This window comes from Lagenorhynchus albirostris, chromosome 9 (genome assembly GCF_949774975.1).
Source record: "Lagenorhynchus albirostris chromosome 9, mLagAlb1.1, whole genome shotgun sequence".
Lineage (NCBI taxonomy): Eukaryota > Metazoa > Chordata > Mammalia > Artiodactyla > Delphinidae > Lagenorhynchus > Lagenorhynchus albirostris.
The window spans coordinates 46,198,404-46,221,918 of record NC_083103.1 but is presented as its reverse complement, the minus strand read 5'-3'; the positions used below and the strand labels follow the sequence as shown (position 1 = coordinate 46,221,918).

Genomic DNA, 23,515 nt, shown 5'->3' with positions numbered 1-23,515 from the left:
AAGGAAGAAGTAGCGGCTAACAGAGGAGTCCAAGCTATAACACACAGACTAGTACGTCTCTGCTTTCTGATTTCTTGAGAACAGTAGCCTGCAACTCTTCATAGCTGCATAAAAAGCTCATAATTTCAGTCCAAATTAATGAGTCTATGTTTGTAGTGATGGCAATGAGTCAAAAATAAACTACATTTGATTCACAATCCCATTTAATAAATACGTCCTAGAATCAAAGAATTTTGGCATTAGAAATGACTTTGGAAGTCTCCTTATCTAACCTTCCACCCAATGCAGAAATCTCTCTCCAATATTGCTAGGAAATGATCATCCCACCTTTCACTCCCAGTGAAAGAGAATTTAGAGACAGTCCATTTAATTGTGCTAAGCAACTGTGTCTTGATACTACTCTGAGCCTTAGCTTTTCCTTCTGCAAAATTGTGAACACTACTACCTTCTTTGTATAAATTAGTATAGTCCCTGGATTAAAGTAGATGCTTCCCTCCAACTGAGTCAGGATATGCCTCTCTGCAACCTCCACCTATTGGAAATGCTTGCTTTCTGGTGCCAGAAAGAACACTTTCCACATGACAACTCTGAAGACCATAATGAGGTTACCATTGCCCTTTTCTGGATGCTCCACAGATTATATACACATCCCTGTCTTACAAATGACATCTCCTACACACAGACTCCTTGATACTTCTACATAGAGAATGCACAATCAACTAAACACCAATATCATCTTCACAGGAATTTCTGTTAATCCAAGTTCTCCCCCACTGTGCAAGTGCAATAGATTTTTTAAAAATGGAAGTCAGAATATATTTTTTAAACTCTGTTAAAACAATTTTGTTGGCTTTATTCTATTAAGGTGATTATGAATCTTGATTCTGTTGCTCATTGCTTGTTTGTTTTTGTTTTTTTTTTCTGTACGCGGGCCTCTCACCGTTGTGGCCTCTCCCGTTGCGGGGCACAGGCTCCAGACGCACAGGCTCAGCGGCCATGGCTCACGGGCCCAGCCGCTTCCCAGACTGGGGCACGAACCCGCGTCCCCCGCATCGGCAGGCGGACTCTCAACCACTACGCCATCAGGGAAGCTCTGTTGCTCATTGTTTAAGAGTCAGATTGGTTAAGTCTTTTTACATTTATTATATTTAGAATAAATGGACAAAAGTAAGACAGAAAACCTTTTGAGGTGGAATGGTAATATCATCTGAGTAGTGGTAGAAACATAATTCTAGATTGTGATAACCACGGTCATGGGTATAGAATGTTTCTTGTTGACTATTTAATAAATACACTGTTTAAATACTAAAAATATTAACACTTAAAAGGTAAGTTTCTATCATCTGTAAAATGCAGTTATTTGCAACATCATTTAGACCTTAACTTTAACTATATATTAAGGTTCATTCAACCCTTCCCCTTTCCAAACCTCTTATTTGTTTGAACCAAATAAATATTTCCTTTCTAAATAAATAAATATATTTATAAAAAGTAAATTCGTAAACAAAATTTCTAGAAGTAAATGTTCTCTCACACACTGGGGATCCACCATAAAAGATTGTTCTCACAAACAGTTAAATCTTTGAGGGACTACCATAAGCCAACCACTTTACACAGGTTATCTCATTTGATACTGTGAAGTAAGTACTATTATCACTTCTGTTTTGTAGATTACAAAGCCAAGCTCACAGAGGTTCACTAATTTGCCCAAGGACATACAGCCAGTAAGAGGGAGCAAAAGGGCTAGTAGCAATGGAGGAAATGAGGACCACAAAGCCTTGTGTTCAGAAGATCCTTTAAGAGAAACACAGATGCAGCTGGGCTATGCCTGGGCTCCGCCATCTTCCAGGGGACCTGACACAAAGATTTGGTCAGACAAGCACACAGAGGGGAAGATTTCACTTTATTGTTACATTAATCTCACAAATAAACTCAACACAGCCACGAACACTGAGCAGATAAAGTGCCAATGCAGAGGACTGGCAACAGAAGGAGGGAGGAATCCAGTTCGTCTCCTCCATGTGCCCAGCCTGGAAAGATATTTCTATTATACAAGAGTAAGGGCAGCTGACATACCAAGCAACCCATCTATAGACACTTTGAGCTAAGGAATAGAAAATCTTAACAGGTGGGGTCTGTGCAGGGCAAGGAAATAGAAAAGTCAGAAAACATTTTTTCCTCAAATAAGTCAGGCACAGAAATACCAAACGACAAAGACAATATTTTTCAAACTCCCTGTATTTTATTTGGACATCTAATAAGGAATGAGAGGGATACAGTTCTACAGGGTTACTTCTTGCTACCACCTGTCTTCAGAACGGTGACCTGAGTTTCCTTATTCCCACACCCTCAATCAGAGGTACCAGAGAGAATTTTCTAGGATTCTGGGAAGAAATGACCTTCCCTGCTTAGCTAGCCAGCCTCAGAAAAGTGGACCAGTGCTTCCTCATGAATATCAAGGAGATATGGGCTATCAGAGTAATCAACCTAGAAGCATTTAAAGAAAATTAATGAAGCTCAAGACTTCCTATAATTATCTTTAGACAACTTTAGGTACCTCTATCAAGCCTGAGGTTTAAAGCACAATTATTCGGTTAGTGAATTCAAATGGTCTGACTGCATGGAGTGAGATTATGATACCATAAGCTCAGATCACCCCAACTGTCTCTATTCCAAAACTGGGACGTCACTGACTGATTTTCAGAGGCCAGAAAGATCACTAAAGGCCACCTGATCAACCCCCTGATGCTATATAATCCTGAACTCGAAGGGTCAAAATCAGTGGCATCTTTCTAGCACCTGAGAATTCCTGGCCTCACTTGGTCCACAGGGAATCTAAATAAGGATAAACCAGGCCAAGGAACTTCTAACATGCCTCACTTGTGGCCAAGAATCAAGGCTCAGAGTGGAACTTTCAACTAGGGAAAAGGTGAAGTATTTCAACTCAGTCCTAGGATGAGAAGCAGGCCAAAGTGGTTCCATGATAGGTAAGGGAGGAGAGTGGAAAGGCCTCAATGGAAAGGTGCAGGTGCCCCCATGTAAGAAAATGGGGGTAGTTTGAGGGGGCACGGAAGGCTGGTAACATGGGATCACCTCTGCTGAGCTTCAGATGTGGCCTCCCCTACTGTGGCTGTGCTTAGTTTTCCATCTTGCTTTCTCTGTAGAGGCTGATAAGGAGGGCCTGGGGGTGACGCAGTGACAACTGGCTACAGTATGGCTGCCTAGCTGTTCAAATGGGGGTCACGTCACCAAGTTCCTAGTGTTTAGGGAGCTTCTGAAAAGCTGAAAACATTCAGAGTTCCAAAAAACTGTTTGATAGAGACAGTAGCTTAACGCTAGACAAGTTTGGCAAAGTTTGAAGTAGGATCATTAAATACTCGAGGAACTGCTGCTATGAACCAAGGGTAGACTTGGGAATCTCTTAAAGGGACACCCACAGCTGGCTATTTTTCTGACTTCTCTGAGCACATCTCTGACCAAACTGAAGGGGAGATTCCATTACAGGTATCTATGTGCCCAACTGACACCCCAACAGAAAGGCTTCAAGAAACCCCATGACCTTTTTGAGAGGGGTCAGGAAATACTGAGGAGTCAGAAAAAATTGTTGTGAACTCTTGGGCAGGCTCCTGCCCTGCCTCTTTCCTTATTCCAGGACAGAACTGAAGAGCTTCCCAACCATCAATTCCCTGCCAGGAAGTTTCATTCCTGGCCCCCATCCCAGAAATGTTTCCCTAGGTTAGGCTTTCCCACCAACTGATTCTATCCTTCTATTTTGGACCTGCTCTGGGTTTTTTCATCTCCTTTCCCCACTCCTGTTCCCAGCTACTTGAGTCTGATGCAGACAAATAACAGGCTAGACAGAAATACTGACTGGATCTTGGGGTTATCAACATCTGACAATGATGCCCAGATTATTTACTGAAGCCTTCAATTCCATCTCAGAGAGTGTTAATGTTTTTCTGTCTGTGAGTCCTTCCTCCTCCTACCCTCCAAGACGTTCAAGGTGCGAAGCCACCTCATTCATCTTTATACCCATGGCTTTTAGGCACCAAGATAAGCACCTAAATGTGACAGTCTGGGTCAGGGGACTTCTAGTGGGCTTAGCACCCAGGAGGGAGGGCTACCCAGATCCTCTGGCATCCATCCCCAAAGCATAGCCTTCCGCTACCCTGCCTTTTTACAAATCCTCACCTCTTCATCCTCCTCTCGAGGCTTGACGCAACAAGTGAGAATGAACATGGCCTTGGCCTTGGCTTGTCAGCTCTGAATTCTAGGTCCCCTCTGCCACCAACTCAGTATATGAGCTTAGACAATTCAATTGACTCTCCGGACCTTTAAATGAAAGGGTTGGACTAGATGATTTCTCTGGGCTCTTTCAGATTAATTCATACTTGAGAAATCAATGAAAGAATTAGAAGAAATTCGAATTCTGAGCCATAGGTACCCTGTATCTCTTTGAAATAGCTGAAAGGAGGTAAAGGTCAGATTCCTGTTCATTATACACTTTAACTACAGGAAAAGAAGCAAGTGTATCTATGGAGAAATAGAACCTAGCAGCCCCTATACTTGACTAATAAAAGCAATTTCCTTGAAGAAGCAGAGAAATAGGCCACAAGTGGGACCTGGCAGTGTCAAAAAGGTCTATAAATTAAGTGATCAAAGGAGTAAAAAACAATGGCTATAACCAGACAAGATCTCTAAGCACAGACTAAAGTCTAGAGAGGTCTGGGTGGGAAGGACCCCCTGGAGCTTCTATTAGAGGGGAGGACTTGGTCCAAAGCAAGTTGCTACTGCATTTGGTTCAAACCCAGTTTTCTTAATCTGTCAACCTGGTATGTGTGCACACGTGCAGACATGCTGCAGGCTGTAGTTATGCTTCTGAAGTGCTGAAATGAGAAAGAAATAAAAGAAATGATACCAAATTCAAAGAAGTTAGACTGAACGCAAGTACAATTTTAGTTTAAAAGCTACTCATCTTCCCCACCACTCTATGCAGTATCATCACTGCTCATTCTGAAATGTGGGCTATAGTTTTGTGGGATTGTGAACTCTGGGGGTGAGGAGGGGTATACTTGTGGAATGATTGAAGGTCAAAAGCAGGATACAACCCAATATCCTGTGTGAGAACCCCTCCAGTTAATGACCAATGGATTTTACTTGACCACACCCATTTGGGCACTCACTTGTCTTCATTCAAGGAAACTGTCTCCTCAAAAGGGATTTCTTGCTTGTCTGTCTTCCCCATGATCAGCTGGTGCTTATCCAAGTTTATGATGCACTGAAAACAAAGAAGAATCACTGGTTACCCTCAATGATCCCACTATGGGGTCTCCATGTAAGAGGACCCTTGCCTCAGAGAAGAAGTACCAATGGGAATGTAGAATCAATCCTACCTTCAGGGATCGGAGAGTCTGGAGACCAAGGGACAAGTTTTTCTCATTGTCCTCTAATAAAAAAAAATTAAGATTTAACCATTTACATGTTGGTTTAGAAGTCAGCCTTATCACCATTAGGTTCTATGCAACCTAACCTCCCTTCCTTCCTTCCTTCCATCCATCCAATAAACATCTGTTGAGCATTTATTATATTAAGTAATTTTCCCAAATCATTATAGTTAAAAAGTGACAGAGTCAAGATTCAAACTGAAGTCTTTTTAACTCTAAAGGACAAAGGCCTTTGGACAAAAACCAGGAACTTAGAGTACTCTAGAATAGAGTACATGAGGGAAAGTATAGGAGTTGGTGGGAAATTATGAAGGGATTTATGGCAAAGGAGTAAGAGGATCTTGCCCTCTACCTCCAACTAGCCCACAGAAAGCTCTCAGGGGCACACAGAAATGTTTGTTTTCTTACCCCTTGAATTTTTTTATTCTCTGAGTGATTCTCAATATGTCTTGAATGTAGCTCAAGGCCCATCTGGTACTTCAGAAGGCAAAAACTGGGACAAGATTTATAGTACAAAAAAGTGGAAACCTGGGATTTTGAAGAAGTCAATATTTACAGGCATAAAATCCCATGAGGGTTTGGTGGAAGGAGGGAGAGGGTTTAACTTAGGGGTCCATAGGTCCAGTCCCCCATTCTACTCACCAACCACGGCTGCTGGGCAGTCCAGATGGAGGGAGCCCAGAGTGATCACTAGGTGCTCAATCTGGCCCACTACTTTCAGATGTCGGGGTAGAGAAAGCTTCTCTCCTTCATGCTTGTGAGATCTGACATGCTCCTTGAGTCTGCACCAGAGAGGAAATAACAGAATCCCCTTGGCAGAAGTTTCTGGTGGAATCTGGCAATGCCTACCTTCTGACACACAGCTGGAATTTTCCAGAGATTTCCTGGGTTAATTTACCAAAAAAAAAAATGCTAGTCTACAATTCTTGTTTCAGCACTTTATCCTAAACATGCCAGGAGATATAAAAAACTAAAGATTCAGCTCCTATTCTCAAAAAGCTATGTCACTATCTGCACTGGTGGAATATGAGAGTTGACACACTCAGAGAATCCTTTTCTGCATCTCAACATCCCCACCTATGTGCAAGGCAATTTAGTTAACATATCCTTTTATCCATCTGTGGGTAACAGATCTCAGAGAGGGCAGGTAAATCCTAATTTTAGAAGATGCTTTGTTCAGTGTCTAATTTTCTCTTTGTCTATTTCAGTCTATCCTCATCATTTAGTCTGAGGCCATAAGGATGGTGGAGGCAGGTACTTATTTGTTAAGTGCATTGATATTGGCATCAGCAAGGCATATTGTGGAGAAAGTCCTAATTAATTTAACTTGTCTGTCTAGGGGAGGAAGGAAAGAACAGCACCAAGGTTTCACACAGTTATGTAAGCTCATTGGAACAGCTAGCACCGAGCTATTATGAGTTGGTGGATAAATACTTAATTATGGACTTTCTGTGCCAAAACTTCTGCTTTACTCCATTTCCTCTCTTTTGGTGTTATAGCCCATCCAAAAGAAAAATAATTGCAATTTTACAGATGGTTATTAATTCCTCTGGAATCATGGCAGTCTTCTGCCTAATTATGCACCAGGACATTATTAGTCTTTCTGGAAACATCATGTTGCACTACAGCTCATCTCTTCACCACATAAAAATGCTCAGGATTCTTCTCATAAGAGCACTTGTGTCCTTGGACTCCACCCCCACCCCACCCAGTCCACCGCCCTAAACAGCAATGCACAAAACCCACAGAGCCAGCTTCAAAGAGTCACAGTTGTGGTGAGGGGTGAGGAGAAGGTAGAAATGAGAAGGAACAGAACATGTGGCAGAGGTCACTGATTATACAAATCAAGACTTGTGCAAGCCCTGCCTAATAGGGATATTTTGAAAGGAGCTTAAAATGGGCCATTATATCTACCCTAGTGATTGTTTCAATACAGAGATTTAGGCTGGGGAATGCTCTGTTGTACTTAGGGCTAGAGAAGTGGAAAAGGATATTGGGTTGATCCTCTCAATTCTGGGCTAGACCTCAGGGCCCATCTGGTACTTTGGAGGAAAGAGAAGGAAGAAGAAAGGAAATAAAAGTACAGATTGAGTGAAAAGGAGGAAAGATACAAAATGGCTTTCCCTGACTAAAAAAGAGGGAGAACCCAATTCCAGCTGTTAGAGAACTGAAGATATTCAATATATGAGGTGTCTGCCTCACACCCAGGCCCCAGCAGGGGCAGCAGTAAGAGCTGATTTTACCTGTTATTTGCAGAGAGGAAAGGTACTAATCACCCCTGTGATGGTTCAGGCCCAACAGCAATAGCAGCTCTATTCCACGGTCTGACTGATACTTCTTGGGACAGGCAGTGTGGCCTCCAGAAGGACCCCAAGTAAGCTAAGGCCAACCACATCCCTGATTTTACTTCTCTCGGGTACACCACCAGGGCAGATCCTTCTAACTTGTTGTCTGGGCAGGGCACAAATCAGGATCAGGGCATGGCACGCAATGAGCCAAGGATTTCATACTTTCTCATTCCGGAGCCCAAAGGTCTTTGCTCAAAACTTAATTGGTGGGAGTTAATGGAAAGCCTGGACTTCAAAATAAATTCAAGCAAAGAGTGTATTAGCATCTGACTTCCAGCACAAGTGACTACTTACCCCAGTCTGTCCACACAGGCTGAAGAGATGAGATTATATTGACAGCCTGTGTCAACCAAGGCTTTCACATCCTTTCCAGCACACTGTAGAGAGGAAACATACTGTTCAATAGGAGCCAGAGAAGCAAAAGGGAAGGGAGATCCAAAGAGCAAGCAGCAGGTGTCATATGAAAGGCAGGGTTGGGGAGCATCCTCACAATTATGGGTTGGTAGTGTCCCATCTTTATCCATTGCTGAGTCTCCTTTGAGGGGTTCTTTTTCCTGCTGAATCTAGAGCTTACAGAGGATCCCAAAGGACTTTGGGTATTTCATTCTATACACCAAGTGGCTCTTAATTTTGTGTGTGTGTGTATGTGTGTGTGTGTGTGTGTGTGTGTGTGTGTGTGTGTCACATACTCCTTTGCAAATCTGATGAAACACTTAGTCCTTTTCCCCATAAAGATGCACATGCATACAAATTACTGCATATATTTCCAGTGTTGCATTGAGTGTCCCCCTTAAAACTCATTTATGAATTCCATGATAAGACCCACATTCTATACAATTTGGAGGACAGGTCCCCATTATTGGGATAATGGGCCCAAATCCTGTTCTCCAGAAAACCCGGAAAAGCTATTCTCAGAACATTACCTGGCAAGAAACCAAAATCATGTCATCCACCTCAGACTTCTTTAGCCCCTCAGACTTGGCATGATTGAGTTTGTTCGTTTTGGAGGCCCAAGGGACACGACTGCTTCGGAGCTTTGACAGGTTGGTTTCCATGAGGCGCCTCTGCAGAATGTTATGAGGTTGCTTGAGGAACAGAAAGCAAAGGCTTCTTAATGACAGGTCATTTCCCCCCTTCTCTCATTGTCCCCCAGGTGCTGCAGAAATAATGAAGGAGCTGCCCATAACTGAGCTCTACCTTTGCTTTTTATTTATCCTTCCTTCAAGTAAGGACTTCATGGGTATTATCAGAGCAGGAACTATAAACCAATTTGCAGTAGGCAACCCTGAGTGAATGAAAGAGCAATGTGGGACCCTGGGAAACGTGGACAGGGCTAACAGTCCATGGCTAAAGAGAACTAAGGGACCCTTGTGATTTGTACTACCTGGGCTTGCTGCTTTCCCTTCCCTTACAAGGGCATTTCAGGAGGAAAGTGGCCATAGTCTATGTGGAATAAATGTATCTTTCCAGGGGACTTATAGAAAGGGCAGCTAATTCTCACAGGCCAAAGAAACCTTCTTAGCGCTGGTTTTCAGGAGTTCTGTGTACTTCTGTTTCAAGTCTCACTCCCTCACAGTATTATCCTTTGGACCCAAATACATGTGCCTTGATGACGTGGCTCTCCTGTGGGCTGAGTTATCCATGGGTGGATGAGATAGGAAGACAGGGATTCACACCTGCTGAATAACCCTCTTAGAAGACACACTTTAGAACCTGGCAGAACCCAGAGGAATCATCCTTACTGTTATTCTCTGGACCTCAAGGAGCATAAGGCTCCTCCTGCCATGTGCTTGTCATCCATCCCCGCTCTCTTCAATGGGCCAAAAGTGGAGTGTAAAAGGGACAGAAACTGACCAATAAGCAGGGGACTTAATTAGACCTTATATCTGTGCCAGGATACCTAAGGTTAGGAAGAAGAATGAGGAATATGAAATCAAGTCAGCGCTTTAATAGAGCTTAGGAGAGTTACTAGGGCAGATATATCTATGCTCTACTGTTTCTACTCAAAGTGGCCTCCAGAAAGTGTAAGCCACCTCTTAAAGTCATTTGACCTGAGAAACTTCTATACAAAAGCATATTATTCCTAGTTTACAATAATATTGAAAATCCCTCAAAGGATAGAGTCTAACCCCAAGTTTCTATGTGACACATACTAGATGGCATTCCAATTCTAGGGGGGGAAGAGAGTTACTCCTAGAAGCCCAGAGCCTAGAACCTTCCCCAGGAAGTGGGTAGAAGTGCAGGAGGTCTTCATTTCCACCATATTACAAATTTCTGAGGAAGAATGGAGTCAGAGCCATGACTCGCTGTAACCCTGGTGAGGCGAAGAAATGGATTCCCAAAATACACTGACTCTTGGCAAGGCAGATTTTAAATTAGTATTCTTGGGAAAAGGAGAGAGAGGGGCATTTAAAAGAAAATGAGAGCTTCTTAATTTGACAAGGAGCTGGAGGAAGTGCTAACTCTGATTTCCTGATTGGACCCTGGGAGAATGCTTTGCTCCTCAAAAGAAACAGAAATTCTTCATTCTTATCTCTCTCACTAATAAGTCTAGATTCATACTAAAGCAGGTGTTTGTTTCTGTCAGGTCCATGCTTAGCATGACCAACTCAGATAAGCTGGATTTGTAGAACTGAAGACTGGAAGGGACTTCAAAGTCCATCTAAACAAAGCCCTCTTAACCTAAAGTTCGAGGTTTTCCTTCTACAGTGGTCTTGCCCAACACCACTTTACCTGGTTATTCTGAATCTTGAGAGGAGTCTAATCATCACTGGACAGATCAGGCAAACGAGGAAGGTTCTGAAATCGTTTTCCTTGAAGTCATCTCTCTTTGAATTTTCCCACTCTACCCTTTCTCCACAGGCTATACACATACTCAAAGTTCTCACACACTGGGAAGAAAACACCTCCACAAACCCTCAGACCCTGCCTCCTCAGTGCCACGTCCTAACCACAACCCTGCCTTAAACGGTCTTAAAAAAAGGTTGAAATCACTAGTCAATTTCCTGATATCCTATATTTTCTTCACTGAAATCACTTCTGATCCCACAACACCAATAACGATCTCCTAATTTCCAAATCCGACAGACATATTTCAGCCTTCATTTTACTTGACTTCTCTAGGGTGTTTGGCCCTGCTGACTATTCCTTTATTTAGTAACCAAAAAAATGTTCAAATGTAATACATCTTCAATATAAAATATTCAAATGTCACTGAAGTATATACAATTAAAAAGGGAAAGCCTCAGGCTTCCCTGGTGGCGCAGTGGTTGAGAGTCCACCTGCCGATGCAGGGGACACGGGTTCGTGCCCTGGTCCGGGAAGATCCCACACACCGCGGAGCAGCTGGGCCCGTGAGCCATGGCCGCTGAGCCTGTGCTCCGCAACGGGAGAGGCCACAACAGTGAGAGGCCCCCGTACCGCAAAAAAAAAAAAAAAAAGAAGGGAAAGCCTCTGCAACCCTTCAAACCTTCTCAGTTCTACTCCCTACAAAGAACAACCATTAAATTTAGAAGTACATCCTTCCAAAAATTTTAATACATCTACAAACATAAATAAAAACAGGATCATACTATAACACTCTTCTAAATTTTTAATTTTTGTTTAATATATGAAAGGCATTTTTCTATGTCAGTACATGTAATTCTTTTCATTCATTTTTATAACTACAAGTCTTCATAGTATAGTTCAGGAGTTGAAAATTCACAGCCAATTAACTCATATGAACCTCAGAGATGCTCTTCTGTAGCCATTTAATTATGCCCTTATGTTTGTTTGTTTGTTTAAAATTTTTTTTTTTGGCCGCACCACATGGCATATGGGCTCTTAGTTCCCTGACCAAGGATCAAACCCGCACCCTCTGCACTGGAAGTGTGGAGTCTTAACCACTGGACCACCAGGGAAGTCCCTGCCCTCATGTTTTAAATGACAATGTAACTGCACATTTACCTTTGCTCCCAACGAAAATTTCACTAAAATCATAGTCAAGGAACAAGAAAGGCCTAAAACTACAAGAACAAAGAGAATAGTAAAGTAAGCAACAACAATAACAAAAGAAGAGATTTTGACAAAATTTTGGAATCTAAAAAGCAGACGAAAAACTGGTAACTGACCTAGACTAGAGAAAGCTAAGTGCTTCACACCATTTTACTTCATGGAACACTGGAGTGGCAGAGACTGCCGGTTACTAATTAAAATCCATGATCTCTTCTTCTTTCTGGAAAGATACCTAGATTATGTTTCCCAGCCTTCCTTGTAGTTAGGCAAGGCCATATGACTGAGTTTGGCAAACAGAATGTGAGTAGAAGTGACACATACCACTTCTAGGCCTGGCCTGTAAACCTCTCCTGTGTACACTCCTCCATATTCTTTTCCTCTTCTGACGGGCTGGAATGGAGATGACCCTTAGGGTAACCTTCCTGGAGGTAACATGTTGAAGACAGAAGAGCCACTCACTGTCAGCCTGGGTCACTAAATGACTACATGGAAGAGGGCTGTCTTGTTGACCTTCCCACTAGAACTCTTACCTAAGAAAAAATACACTATTATATTTGAACTATTTTATACTTGGGGGTCTAGCTGTAAAAACAGTTTTCCTACTTAAACTAAAACCCTGGAAAAGCTGAGGAATTAGAGGTATTAGAACCTCTACAATTGGAGGGTATGATTAGGGTTGGAAAGAAATTAGTATAAAGCCTGCATAAGACTCCTATGCATAAGACTCCTTCCCAGTTGATCCAGACAACTGGGAAGAATGCCAAAACTTTATTCTTTTTGTAAGAGTAAATCAAAAGACTCTGGCTGGTTGACAGTTTGGCTAGGCTTAGAACAGATTCCTTCAAAAGCTAAGAATGAGAGTGGAGTGCCATACTATACCAGAACTGAAGAATATGAGTTGAAGGGCTCACATGGAGCCTTGCATAATGAAAGATACAAGACCCAAACCAAGATTTCACATCATTAAGAATTTTTGGAATATCATGGATGACAAAGATTCCAAAAGTTTCCAAAGAGAAAAAGATGATTTCAAATACAAAGGATTAGGAACCAGAATTACATAGGACTATTCAGTGGTAATAATGGAAGCTAAAAGACAATGGAATAATACTTTTAACAAATCTGACAGCACATAATTTCTAAACCTAGCCAAGCTATCAATTAAGACTCAGGAAAGTTATTTCCCAAGAATCCTTAAGCAGCTTCTGAAGGATATACTCCACCATAGCGAGGGAAACCAACAAACAAAGAAAAAAGCATAGGATCCAAGAAATAGAGTATACAATAGAGAAGAGAAACAAGAGAAATTCTGAAAACGGTGTTGAAGAAAAAGTCCAGGATATTGGTTGTGTAGTGGGCCGTGAGAGCAACCAGTCCAAAATGAAATGCGAGGATAGAGCACTCCAGGAAGGCTGTCTCCAAGAAAAAAAAAAAAAAACACCTGCTAGATCATCTGCAGTTTTAAGGTACTTGGAGGAGATTTAAATTTTAGATGGAAAATTAAACAAAGGGAAAAAACTAGGCAATTATTAATTTTGATAAAAATAAATATTTGTATGAGAAAGAAACATAATTATGGTATAGTATTTGACTCAGCTGTGAATAATATGAATATAGTCATAATAATGTAAGCAGTAAATGCTGATTTGACCCAAGATAGCTATTTAACTGTTATTAACATATTACAATATTAATATAGTAGGAGAGGGGACATGATGGGAAGGTATAAGAGAATTAAGGAACAGTTTAAATTTTTTTAAGTTTTAAATTATATACATGTGCTTTTTGATAAAAAGTAAATTTTAAAAATATACCCTATACATTAAGAAAGCATACAGCCACAAGAAAAGCCAACTTATGATGGCTTAAATGGAGGTGTATTTTTTTTCTCACATAACAAGAAGACTGGAGGTAGGCAGCTGCTGGCATTAATTCAGCAGCTTAACAATTTCAGGGCTACTGTTTCCATAATTCTCTTGGATATTCCCTCATGGTCATATGATGGGTGCCCCAGCTCCAGGCATTACATCCACATCTAAGGAAGGAGGAAGGGACTCTGTGCCATCTATCCTTTTTATCAGGAAAGCAAAAGCTTTCCCAGAAGTTCCCTCAGCAGTCTTCTGCCTATATCTTCTTGGTCAGAATTCCCACAGCCACTTCTAACTGCAAGGGGGTCTGGGTGTATTTAGCTTCTGCATAGAGGAGTCAGGTAGATAGAAAAGGGCTGAAAATGGGTGATGATTTAGCCAACTAACAGTGTCTGCCAAATCATGCAAAAACTGAAGTGTGTGTACATGTGTGCACACACACATACACGCACACACCAACAATGTAACTTAGGCAGATGTAATGTCAGGTTACCCTATAACCAACCACCTTAGCACCTATTTTTTTTTACATCTGCCCTACTTTCTGCATTTTTTTTTTTTTTTTTTTTTTTTGCGGTACGCGGGCCTCTCACTGTTGTGGCCTCTCCCGTTGCGGAGCACAGGCTCCGGACGCGCAGGCTCAGCGGCCATGGCTCATGGGCCCAGCTGCTCCGCGGCATGTGGGATCTTCCCGGACCGGGGCACAAACCCGTGTCCCCTGCAACGGCAGGCGGACTCTCAACCACTGCGCCACCAGGGAAGCCCCGCTTTCTGCATTTTAAAATAGCACATCATCTATAGACCTATGAGTCTGTGGTACAAACATACCTCAGTTTATTTAACTACTAATGGACATGTAGATTATTTCTACATGTTTGCCATTAGAAACAATGTTTCAATAAACTCAACATTCCATTTTTTTGAAACTCTCCTCCACTGGCTTCTAAAACCACTTTTCTGTCTATTCTGCATCTGTCTCATTTATTGGCTCCTTTGCCTCCGCTCATTTCCTAAATGTTAGTGTTCCTTGTTGTTCTATCTTAGGTCCCTTTCTCACTCTACAAAACCTTTTAGAGCAATCTTACCTGCTTTCATTGTATAAATTAGTACCCTTATGATGATGACTCCATCTCATGCCCAGCCCTCACTTCTGAGTTTCAGACCCATAGAACCAACTGCCTCTTTGAACTTCTCCACTTAGACACCCCACAGGCACTTTCAAACTTAACTTGTCCCACTGATCTTTCCCACAAAACTTGTACTTTCTCCAGTATTCTCCATCTTGGTGAGTGAAATTCTGCCTCTTTAACACCTTGTAGTTTCCTCTCCATTTCTGCTGTTATTGCTAAGTTCAAATAATCTCCTAAAACATTATGTTCATGGTCTCCTTCCCCTACAGTGGCTCCCTTGCCAGCTGTATCAAACACAAAATACTCAATTTAGCATTTAAGATCTTCCACTAATTCATCCTCCTTCCCAGTCCTATCTTTAATCCTCCATGAAGGCATTCTACTTTAGCAAAAGGACCACTTATCACATACTACCTTGGGCAAATCACTAATCTCTCTAAGCATTACTTTTCTCTCAGTCTCACCTTCTTCATCAGTAATAAAAGAGGTTTGAGCTCCAAAATCCTGTTCTATTTTAACATTCTGGATTATTCCCTTTACACCAATCTGGTAAAATGGCATCACTACACACCCATCCATTCTTGATTCTTTTCTTTTCCTAAACTTCCATCCCAAGTATAGATAGTCCCCAATGTACAATGGTTCAACTTATGATTTTTCGACTTTGTGATGGTGCTAAAGTAATACACATTCAGTAAAAACTGTACTTCAAATTCTGATCCTTTCCCAGGCTGGTGATACGCAGCACAACACTCTCTCATGATGCTGGCAGAGGCAGCAAGCTGCAGCTCCCAGTTAGCCTCATGATCATGAGGGCAAACAACTGATACACTTACAACTATTCTGTACCCATACAACCATTCTGTTTTTTCACTTTCTATATGGTATTCAATAAATTAGATGAGATATTCAACACTTTATTATAAAATAGGCTTTGTGTCAGATGATTTTGCTCAACTGCAGGGTAATGTTAAGTGTTCTGAGCACTTTTAAGGTAGGCTAGGCTGAAATACGATGTTCAGTAGGTTAGGTATATTAAATGCATTTTCAACTTAACAATATTTTCACCTTACAATGTGTTTATCAGGATGTAACTCCGTCATAGGTCGAGGAAGATCTGTACTGTTGCTACTTCCTCCAAAACTTATCTGGTATCGATCTACTTCTCCTCATCTTTACTACTTCCAATCTAATACAAGCCACCATCATCTCTTATCTGTGCTACAACAGCCTCCTAACTTGTCTTCCACCTCTTCCTTCACCCTTCTCCAAATCATTCTCTACACAGCAGCCAGAGTAAGCTTTTAAAAATGTAAGTGAGATAATACATTCCCTTACTCAAAAGCCCTTCAATGGGGCTTCCCTGGTGGCGCTGTGGTTGAGAGTCCGCCTGCCGATGCAGGGGACACAGGTTCATTCCCCGGTCTGGGAAGATCCCACATGCCGCGGAGCGGCTGGGCCCGTGAGCCATGGCCGCTGAGCCTGTGCGTCCGGAGCCTGCGCGTCCGGAGCCTGTGCTCTGCAACGGGAAAGGCCACAACAGTGAGAGGTCCACGTACCACAAAAAAAAAAAAAAAAAAAAAAAAAAAAAAAGCCCTTCAATGGCTTCTCATTGTTCTTCAGACAAAATTCAAACTTCCTACCACGGTCTATAGGGCTCTGTGCCATCTGGTCCCTGTCTATCTTTCCAACCTCCACATACATACCATATACACACCACTCTACCCTTTATTCATCCACACCTCCTTGCTCAAAAACTCTTTCCCATTCTAATGCCCTTGCACCTGCCATTCCCTCTGCCTGAAATGTTTTCCCCTAATATTTCAAATAGGTAGCTTGATCTCATCTTTCAAGTCTCAGCTCAAACATCACTTCCTCAAAAACATCTTCTCTGACCATACTATTTAAAGTAGGCACTCCACTTCTTTAGTTACTAACATATCCCACTATTCCTTTCAGAGTAATTATAAGTCCAGAATTATTTTGCTTTTCTAGTTGTTTATTATTTCACTCCCCCACTAGAGTGTTAATTTCACAAGGGCAAGGACCTTCATAGTCTTGATCACAGCTATATCCCAGCTCTTAGCATAATACCAAATGAATAAATCTCTACCCTTTACTTCTTCAAAAAGCCTTTCTTGATTAATATCATCCAGTTCTTTCCTTCAGAATCCCTTCAGTACTCATACATTACATAGTTTGTACTACTTGCATTCCCATTCCTTGACTGTTGCTTTGTAAATATGCTTAAGTGGTTTGTTTTTGTTTATTGAAATATTGCCTTTCCAAGGGCTATCTTCTACTTTCCAGGTGTACTTCAAGATACACAGTATTAGTTAGATAGGTGCTGCAGGTACTCTGGTGGCCTTTTGGACATAGCTATGTCATCTTCCTGACATGGATCCTGCTTTATGCTTTAGCTCAACAAGGCAACACTAAGCAGTCACAGGTTCTCTACTGTCCCTGCAGTGTGGCTGCTAAACCCTAACCAGCATTTAGGCATCTAAATCCTAAGCAGGCAAACTCAAATGTGCTGCCTTTATCACCATCGGGAGCTTCTGAAAGAAATGGGCACAGTGGGCAATGCTGTATTCCAGGTAGACAGAGCTGAGGTTCCTCAATCTAGGAGCCAGTCTGATTAAATATCTCTTCTAACCAGGCTATAAAGTGGGAAGAAAAGTGAGGTGAGAGGAAACAGGCTATACTGCAGGATACCACAGAATCATGATTTGAGCAAGAACTTCTAAGGCCACCTTTTCAATCCCTTTACCTACGCTGTACTGAATCCAGACAGAATCAAACTAATGGATTTCTGTGGTCCACAGAATGGGTCAGACTGGAAAATAGGAGAAATTATAGAAGTCTGCTTTCTTTGTAGCATTTACTCTCAGAGGAGAAACCCAAGGTTTCTAGCTTCCAATAGAACTACAACTAGAACCACTTAGAAATAGGGGGCAGCAAATATGGCCCACAATCCAAACCCAGCCTGCTGCCCATTTTTGTAAATAAAGTTTCATAAGAACACAATCAGCCCCATTTGTATTGCCTATGGCTGTTTTGCATTACAACAGCACAATTGAGTAGTTGAGACAGAGGCTGGCCTGCAAAGCCAAAAACAATTAACTATCTGATCCGTTACAGAAAAAGTTTGCCAACCATGACTTAGAGTATTGTTTAAACTATATATGCTTTGGGGTCAGACAGAGCTCAGTTCAAGTTAGTAACCACCTTGCAGAGCTTTTGTGAGGATGAAATGAGATGGTTTGTATGAAGCATTTAATACCATGTCAGGTATAAAGTAAGCACTTAAATTTTAATAATTATATGTATGTGTACATATGTATTTTAAATTCTCATGCTCGGCTTAAAATTGAAGCTGATTACCATTCACTTTTTTTTTCTTAAAAGGGCATGAAATCATCTTACTCCACTTTTGTCCTCATGTACAGTTTGTAGACAGACATGGGCTCCTGATTGACTCTCACTTCAAGCCCAATATACATGTCTCTGTCTGGTCTTGGAAGTCTAAAAGGGCACTAATATCTGTGCCTTCTCTTCTTTATTTACTAGCTGAATATACAACACGTGACCCTTTCATCACCATAGGATCATAGACAGATTGTCCTTAGGTTTACTGCTGCTCAAAAGCACATGGAATCTACCTAAGGCAGTCTTGTCACACTGCCCCAGGACTTCTGTGTTCTCTTTGCCTTTACCTTATGACCCAATAGACATGTTATTTCAAAGAGAACAGCCTTATTCCTGATTGTTACCTGCTGGTGTGAGATGGTGGCTTCTCAACCGCCCCTGGCAGACTGCATTTTTGTTACAAAGGACTCACACAACTGCAGGGACTTCAACCAGATAACCTGTAAAGTTCTTCTTACTCTGAGGTTCTATAGGGCACACTCGAAGCAGCCCCCTCTCCATATAATCTCATAGTCAGTTGACTCACCAGGGAATGATGAAACTCTAGTCAGATGTTGGTCACCATCACTATTGTCACACCAGACCAGAGTAATCACTGCTTCCACTGAACTCCTCTAGCGCTTATTGACTATCATATCTTGACAACTACCATAGGCTTCCTGGTGGTATTATTTACATTTTCATGGAACTATCTATTCAACATCTACAATTGAATAGCTAATAGACATCCCAAACTTAACTTCTTCAAGAATCAAATTCCTGATTCTTTTTTTTTTTTTTTTGCAGTACGTGGGCCTCTCACTGTTGTGGCCTCTCCTGTTGCGGAGCACAGGCTCCGGACGCGCAGGTTCCGCAGCCATGGCTCACAGGCCCAGCCGCTCCGCGGCATGGGGGATCTTCCCGGACCGGGGCACAAACCCGTGTCCCCTGCATCGGCAGGCGGACTCTCAACCACTGTGCCACCAGGGAGGCCCCCTGATTCTTATTCCCTATCCCTAACCCACTCCTCTTGTATTCTTAGCCATCTCAGTAAATGAGAAACTTTATTCTTCCAATTGCTAGATCAAAAACCTTGAGGTCATTCTTGACTACTCTTTCTTTCAGATCCTTAATCCAATCTCTCAACTAAACTTGTCAGCTCTGTCTTCAAAATAACCTGAGAGTCTGATCTTTTCTTGTCCCCTTAACTGCTAGCACACTGCTCTGAGCCACCATCATCTTTCACCTGGATTACTATGTAACAGCTCCTAACCAGTCTCCCTGTTTCTACTTTTGCCCTCTATAGTGAAATCCACACAGTAGTCTACTTTGTGAAATAAGTCATGTCGTGTCACCCCTCTGCATAAAATTTTCCACCAGTTTCCCATATCAGATTAAAAGTCAAATATCTGTACAATGATCTATAAGGCCCTAAGTAGTTTGGCCTCCCACTATCTCTCTGATGTTATCTCCTATCGCCCTCCTGTTGCTCACTTTGCTCTGGCCACAATGGCCTTCTTACAGTTTTTTAATCACATCAAGCACACTGACAATTCAGGCCTTTGCACTTGCTGTTCCTTCTGCCTAGATCATTCTTCATTTCATGGTCAGTTGGCTTTGCTTCCCCCAGCCTTCTCCTAATTCTAGTGAGTTTTGCTAAAGCATTTGGCTAGAAGCAGAATCAATCATAAATAGGAAAGCAAAACTGTCTTTCTATTGCTGAATAAGTAAGGATATAGCCTGATGGTCAGTAATATTATCATATAGGAAAGACAGCATATTATCCCATGATATGACTGTTTTTAAAAATTAAAAATTCCTTACCTCAATGAGAAGAACATTTATGAACCTGGTAGCTAAAACAAAAGAAATTAGAATACGCAAAACTCCAAGAGTGATTTTTTTCTCCACCCTCATCAACTTAAAAAATAATAATAAACGAAATAAAATATTACTCATCTCTCTGATTTTGATTCTTAATCTAATACACAAAAAAGAGCACAAGATAAAAGGACAAACAAAATAAGACAGCCAGACATAAGAAATAAAATTAATTTCCACAGTAGACTTTGTAGCAGCCAACTACACACAAACAGGAAAAGGGCAAAGGCACCTCCCTAGGGTCAAGAGAACAAGAACACATTTCACTGCCCATGGATGCTCTTTGCCAATCCAAAAAAAGTTGGCATGCTGGATTCAAATAGTGAATGTTATAGAAACAGCATGGTAAAAGGTAGATAATTCAGAAAACTCAGCAGTATAATTCTAATATAGGTCACTAGTATGAGGAAAACAACCCACAATCTTCTCACTGGCACAAACCCCAGAATCAATGAAAACTAATTTGTCCTTTCCCCCCTATCTCCCTCTGATGCCATCCCTTCCCTTTTCTTGTCCCTCTTTTATTGAGTTTGTACTATAGATTTGTACAGTCAATTTTTGTATCCTCAAAAATTTCACTTTGGTGAGAGAACACTGAGTCAGCACTGGTCTATACTACCAGATCTATCCATATATATATCCATATATATGAAGTGATATAGTACTTCTAAGGTTATTTCTAAGATTATCCTGATCCAGCAGCATAAGTTCCAAGAAAGCTTAAGCATGCCACGTCACCCCAGTACTCAGAGCTCTCCTAGCCCTATCTCAGTCTGCCTTGGCATCTGTGACCTGTTCTAGCTCTTCTGTGCAATCACTTGCACATTACAGGTGTGAGAACAGTGAGAGAGGGACATCAACTCATGGCAGTGGGGGGAGGCAGGGGAGAGAAATTGTGAACCATGGTTCAGGGTCTCACAATAAACTGCTGTGTGTCACATCCACAGCAATAACCTGCTTCTTGAGGAAGCTTCTTCCTTCCAGCCTAGTGCCTATGTTCTATGCTATCAGCTCCTGTGTGGCTCAACTAAGACAAACTGGAGTCAGAAAAGCAGATGGAGTTCTTCCTACACAGGATGAAGCAGTATAAAGAATGCTAGGCAGAAGAATGGAGAGGCAGTTCCTCAGGGCTAGGAAACTCCTTGACATCCCAGAACAACCAAATGTCAATCATATCTTAAATCCAGCATGAAGGGAAAAAAAATTCCACATTGTACTTATTTTCCTATTACTGTTTATTGGCTGAGGCTTCCAGGAACTAGGATTATTGTGGCAGGAACTAGGATTATTGTGGTCTGAAGGTAAGAAGACTTGAACCTGATTTGCTAAATGAATCTAGACTGTAGTAAAGTGAAAGGAGGGAAGAAAGACAGTTATCGCTTTTCTAGGAATATATTTCAGTCACTCACCACTCTGAGTTAGCATGAATCAGATTAACTATCCTGTGGCTTGTGCAGGTAAAATACCTTTTAAAAAACAGAGCAAGATAATTGAGTAGACATCCCCTGTACAATAAATAACTAAAAATAATTCTCTATCACAATGGGGGAGGGCAAATCTGATCTTGGGATCTATGTGCCATTAGAGTTGATTAAAACAAGAAGAAGAAGAAGTAGATTCAGCAGCTCTGCCCTCCATACCCATCTTGTGGTGGGAAATGGCAATTTCAGTGGCCCAGGCTGACACCCCGCTTCCCTGACAAATTAAACATTCCAAAAGCTCAAAAAATACTGGAAAAATTAAACAGAGCATCTACTTCATTTAAGACATTTAAGTAATGCTTCATAAATTATTGCCTAGATGAATAAAGTGATTGTGAAATTCAAGAAAACAAGTTAAACTACAAGAAAATTCCAGATAAAACTACAAAGCTAAACATCAATTTGGTCCAGTGACTTAAATATAAGAGTCAGATACAGTTCTTTAAACTAGTAACCCTTAGGCCCCCATAGGATCCCTCCTATAGATAGAGAACAGTACGGTCTTTGAACTCAGACCTCCAGTCCTGGAGTTTCTCCTTCTTAATGCCAAGAACAACCCTGCTAGAAAAAAAGACTGCGCCAGCCCCAGCTCCAGCTCCACACATCAGCCGGTGGAACAGCTGGGGCAGCCTGGCCTCCTCCCTCTATCCACTCTTTGGGGGTGGAGTAGCAGGAGAGGAAGATGATGAAGAGAGGTTTGGGGCTCAGGAAACCTTCAAGGTCCACACTGTTTCTCTCCCCGCCCCCCGCCCTCCTGTTGGAAGGTCAAAGGTAGGTGAGACCAAAATCAAACGGAGAAGTAGATTTTGCATAGAGGGGAAATGGATTCAACAAAAGTCAAGTGTATCTGGATGTGGTGACTGCCCAGAAAGCCCCCTTCCCACTTCGTTCTCTCCTTCTCACACCACTTAGGAGTCACCTCTGTCTGGGTCACGGGCCCGGCCAAGCAGCCTGGGAGGCAGCGGGAGCTACCCTGGCTGCGAGGCTCAAGCCCCAAGCAATCAAACTCGGTACTGCGAAAAATGGGAGGGAAAGGGGACCTGAGGGCAAGAAGGCAGGGCTGGGTCTCTTCTGCTCCAGAGGAGAGACACGAAGGGAGGAAGCTGCGCTGAAGGGAGGGCGAGCTGGAAAAGCTACGACGGAATCCCGAGAGAAACTAAAGCAGGGGAATGCTGGATGGAGAGGAATCCGAAACAGAGCAATAGCGAGACAGCCGACAGCGGCCGGCGGCCGGCGGGGGCCCGGCCGCTGACTCAGTGAAAGCTGCAAAGGGCGGGCCCCGGGAGACCTCACAGCGCGATGGTGACTGGCCGCCGCGCGCGGGGACCCCGAGGCGGGCGCGGCCGCGGGGGCTCACCGTGTCCTTGGACGAGCCCAGCTTCTTGAGGCCGTCCAAGGGCAGCAGGTCGGCCGAGTCCTTGTGGATGAACTGCACAGCCTGCTTCATCCGGCGCTGCTGCCGCAGCGACGCCCCCTCCCGCCTGTCCGTCTCCTTGCGGCCGCCCTCGGTGAGGAGTCCTGAGTAAAACATCGCTGAGGCGCCCGCGGCCCAGCGTCCCGGTCGCTCCCGGACCCCCGGGAGCCCTCAGCCTCGAGCTTCTCCAGCGCCGCAAGAACCGCGCGCCGCCCTTTTTATAGCCGAGCGTGACGTCACTGGGAGCAGCCAGTGTACACGCGGGGGGCGGGGCCGCCCCAGCCTGCGCGCTGCTTCCCAAAGTCCCGGGCCGCTGCCCACACCCGCACCACCCCACTGGGGCACGGGGCGAGAGAGGAGGAGTGGCGCTGGCGAGACTGACTCCGAGCGCCAAGGTCTACCGCGGCAGCTTTACCCAACCGGTCCCTCGCGTTGTGGGTGCCCCGCATCCCCTGGACCGAGATGAAGTGTGGGGAGGCCAACGCAGGAGCGGCCTCTCCCACGGCAGCCGCCGCCACCTCCTGGTCCCCGCTCACCTGTCCACG

General features: G+C 42.9%; 1 protein-coding gene across 1 annotated transcript; it reads right to left on the bottom strand.

Annotated features, from left to right (window-relative positions):
* Window positions 1–1,886: 1,886 nt before the first annotated feature.
* NRIP3 (nuclear receptor interacting protein 3) lies at window positions 1,887–23,128 on the bottom strand. The gene is made up of 7 exons (XM_060157800.1): window positions 22,914–23,128; window positions 8,716–8,877; window positions 8,087–8,169; window positions 6,087–6,226; window positions 5,394–5,446; window positions 5,184–5,278; window positions 1,887–4,886 (listed from the first exon to the last, which is right to left on the bottom strand). Exons 1-7 carry the CDS (start codon window positions 23,085–23,087, stop codon window positions 4,871–4,873), a joined length of 723 nt encoding a protein of 240 aa, XP_060013783.1. The 5' UTR covers window positions 23,088–23,128; the 3' UTR covers window positions 1,887–4,870.
* Window positions 23,129–23,515: the final 387 nt, after the last annotated feature.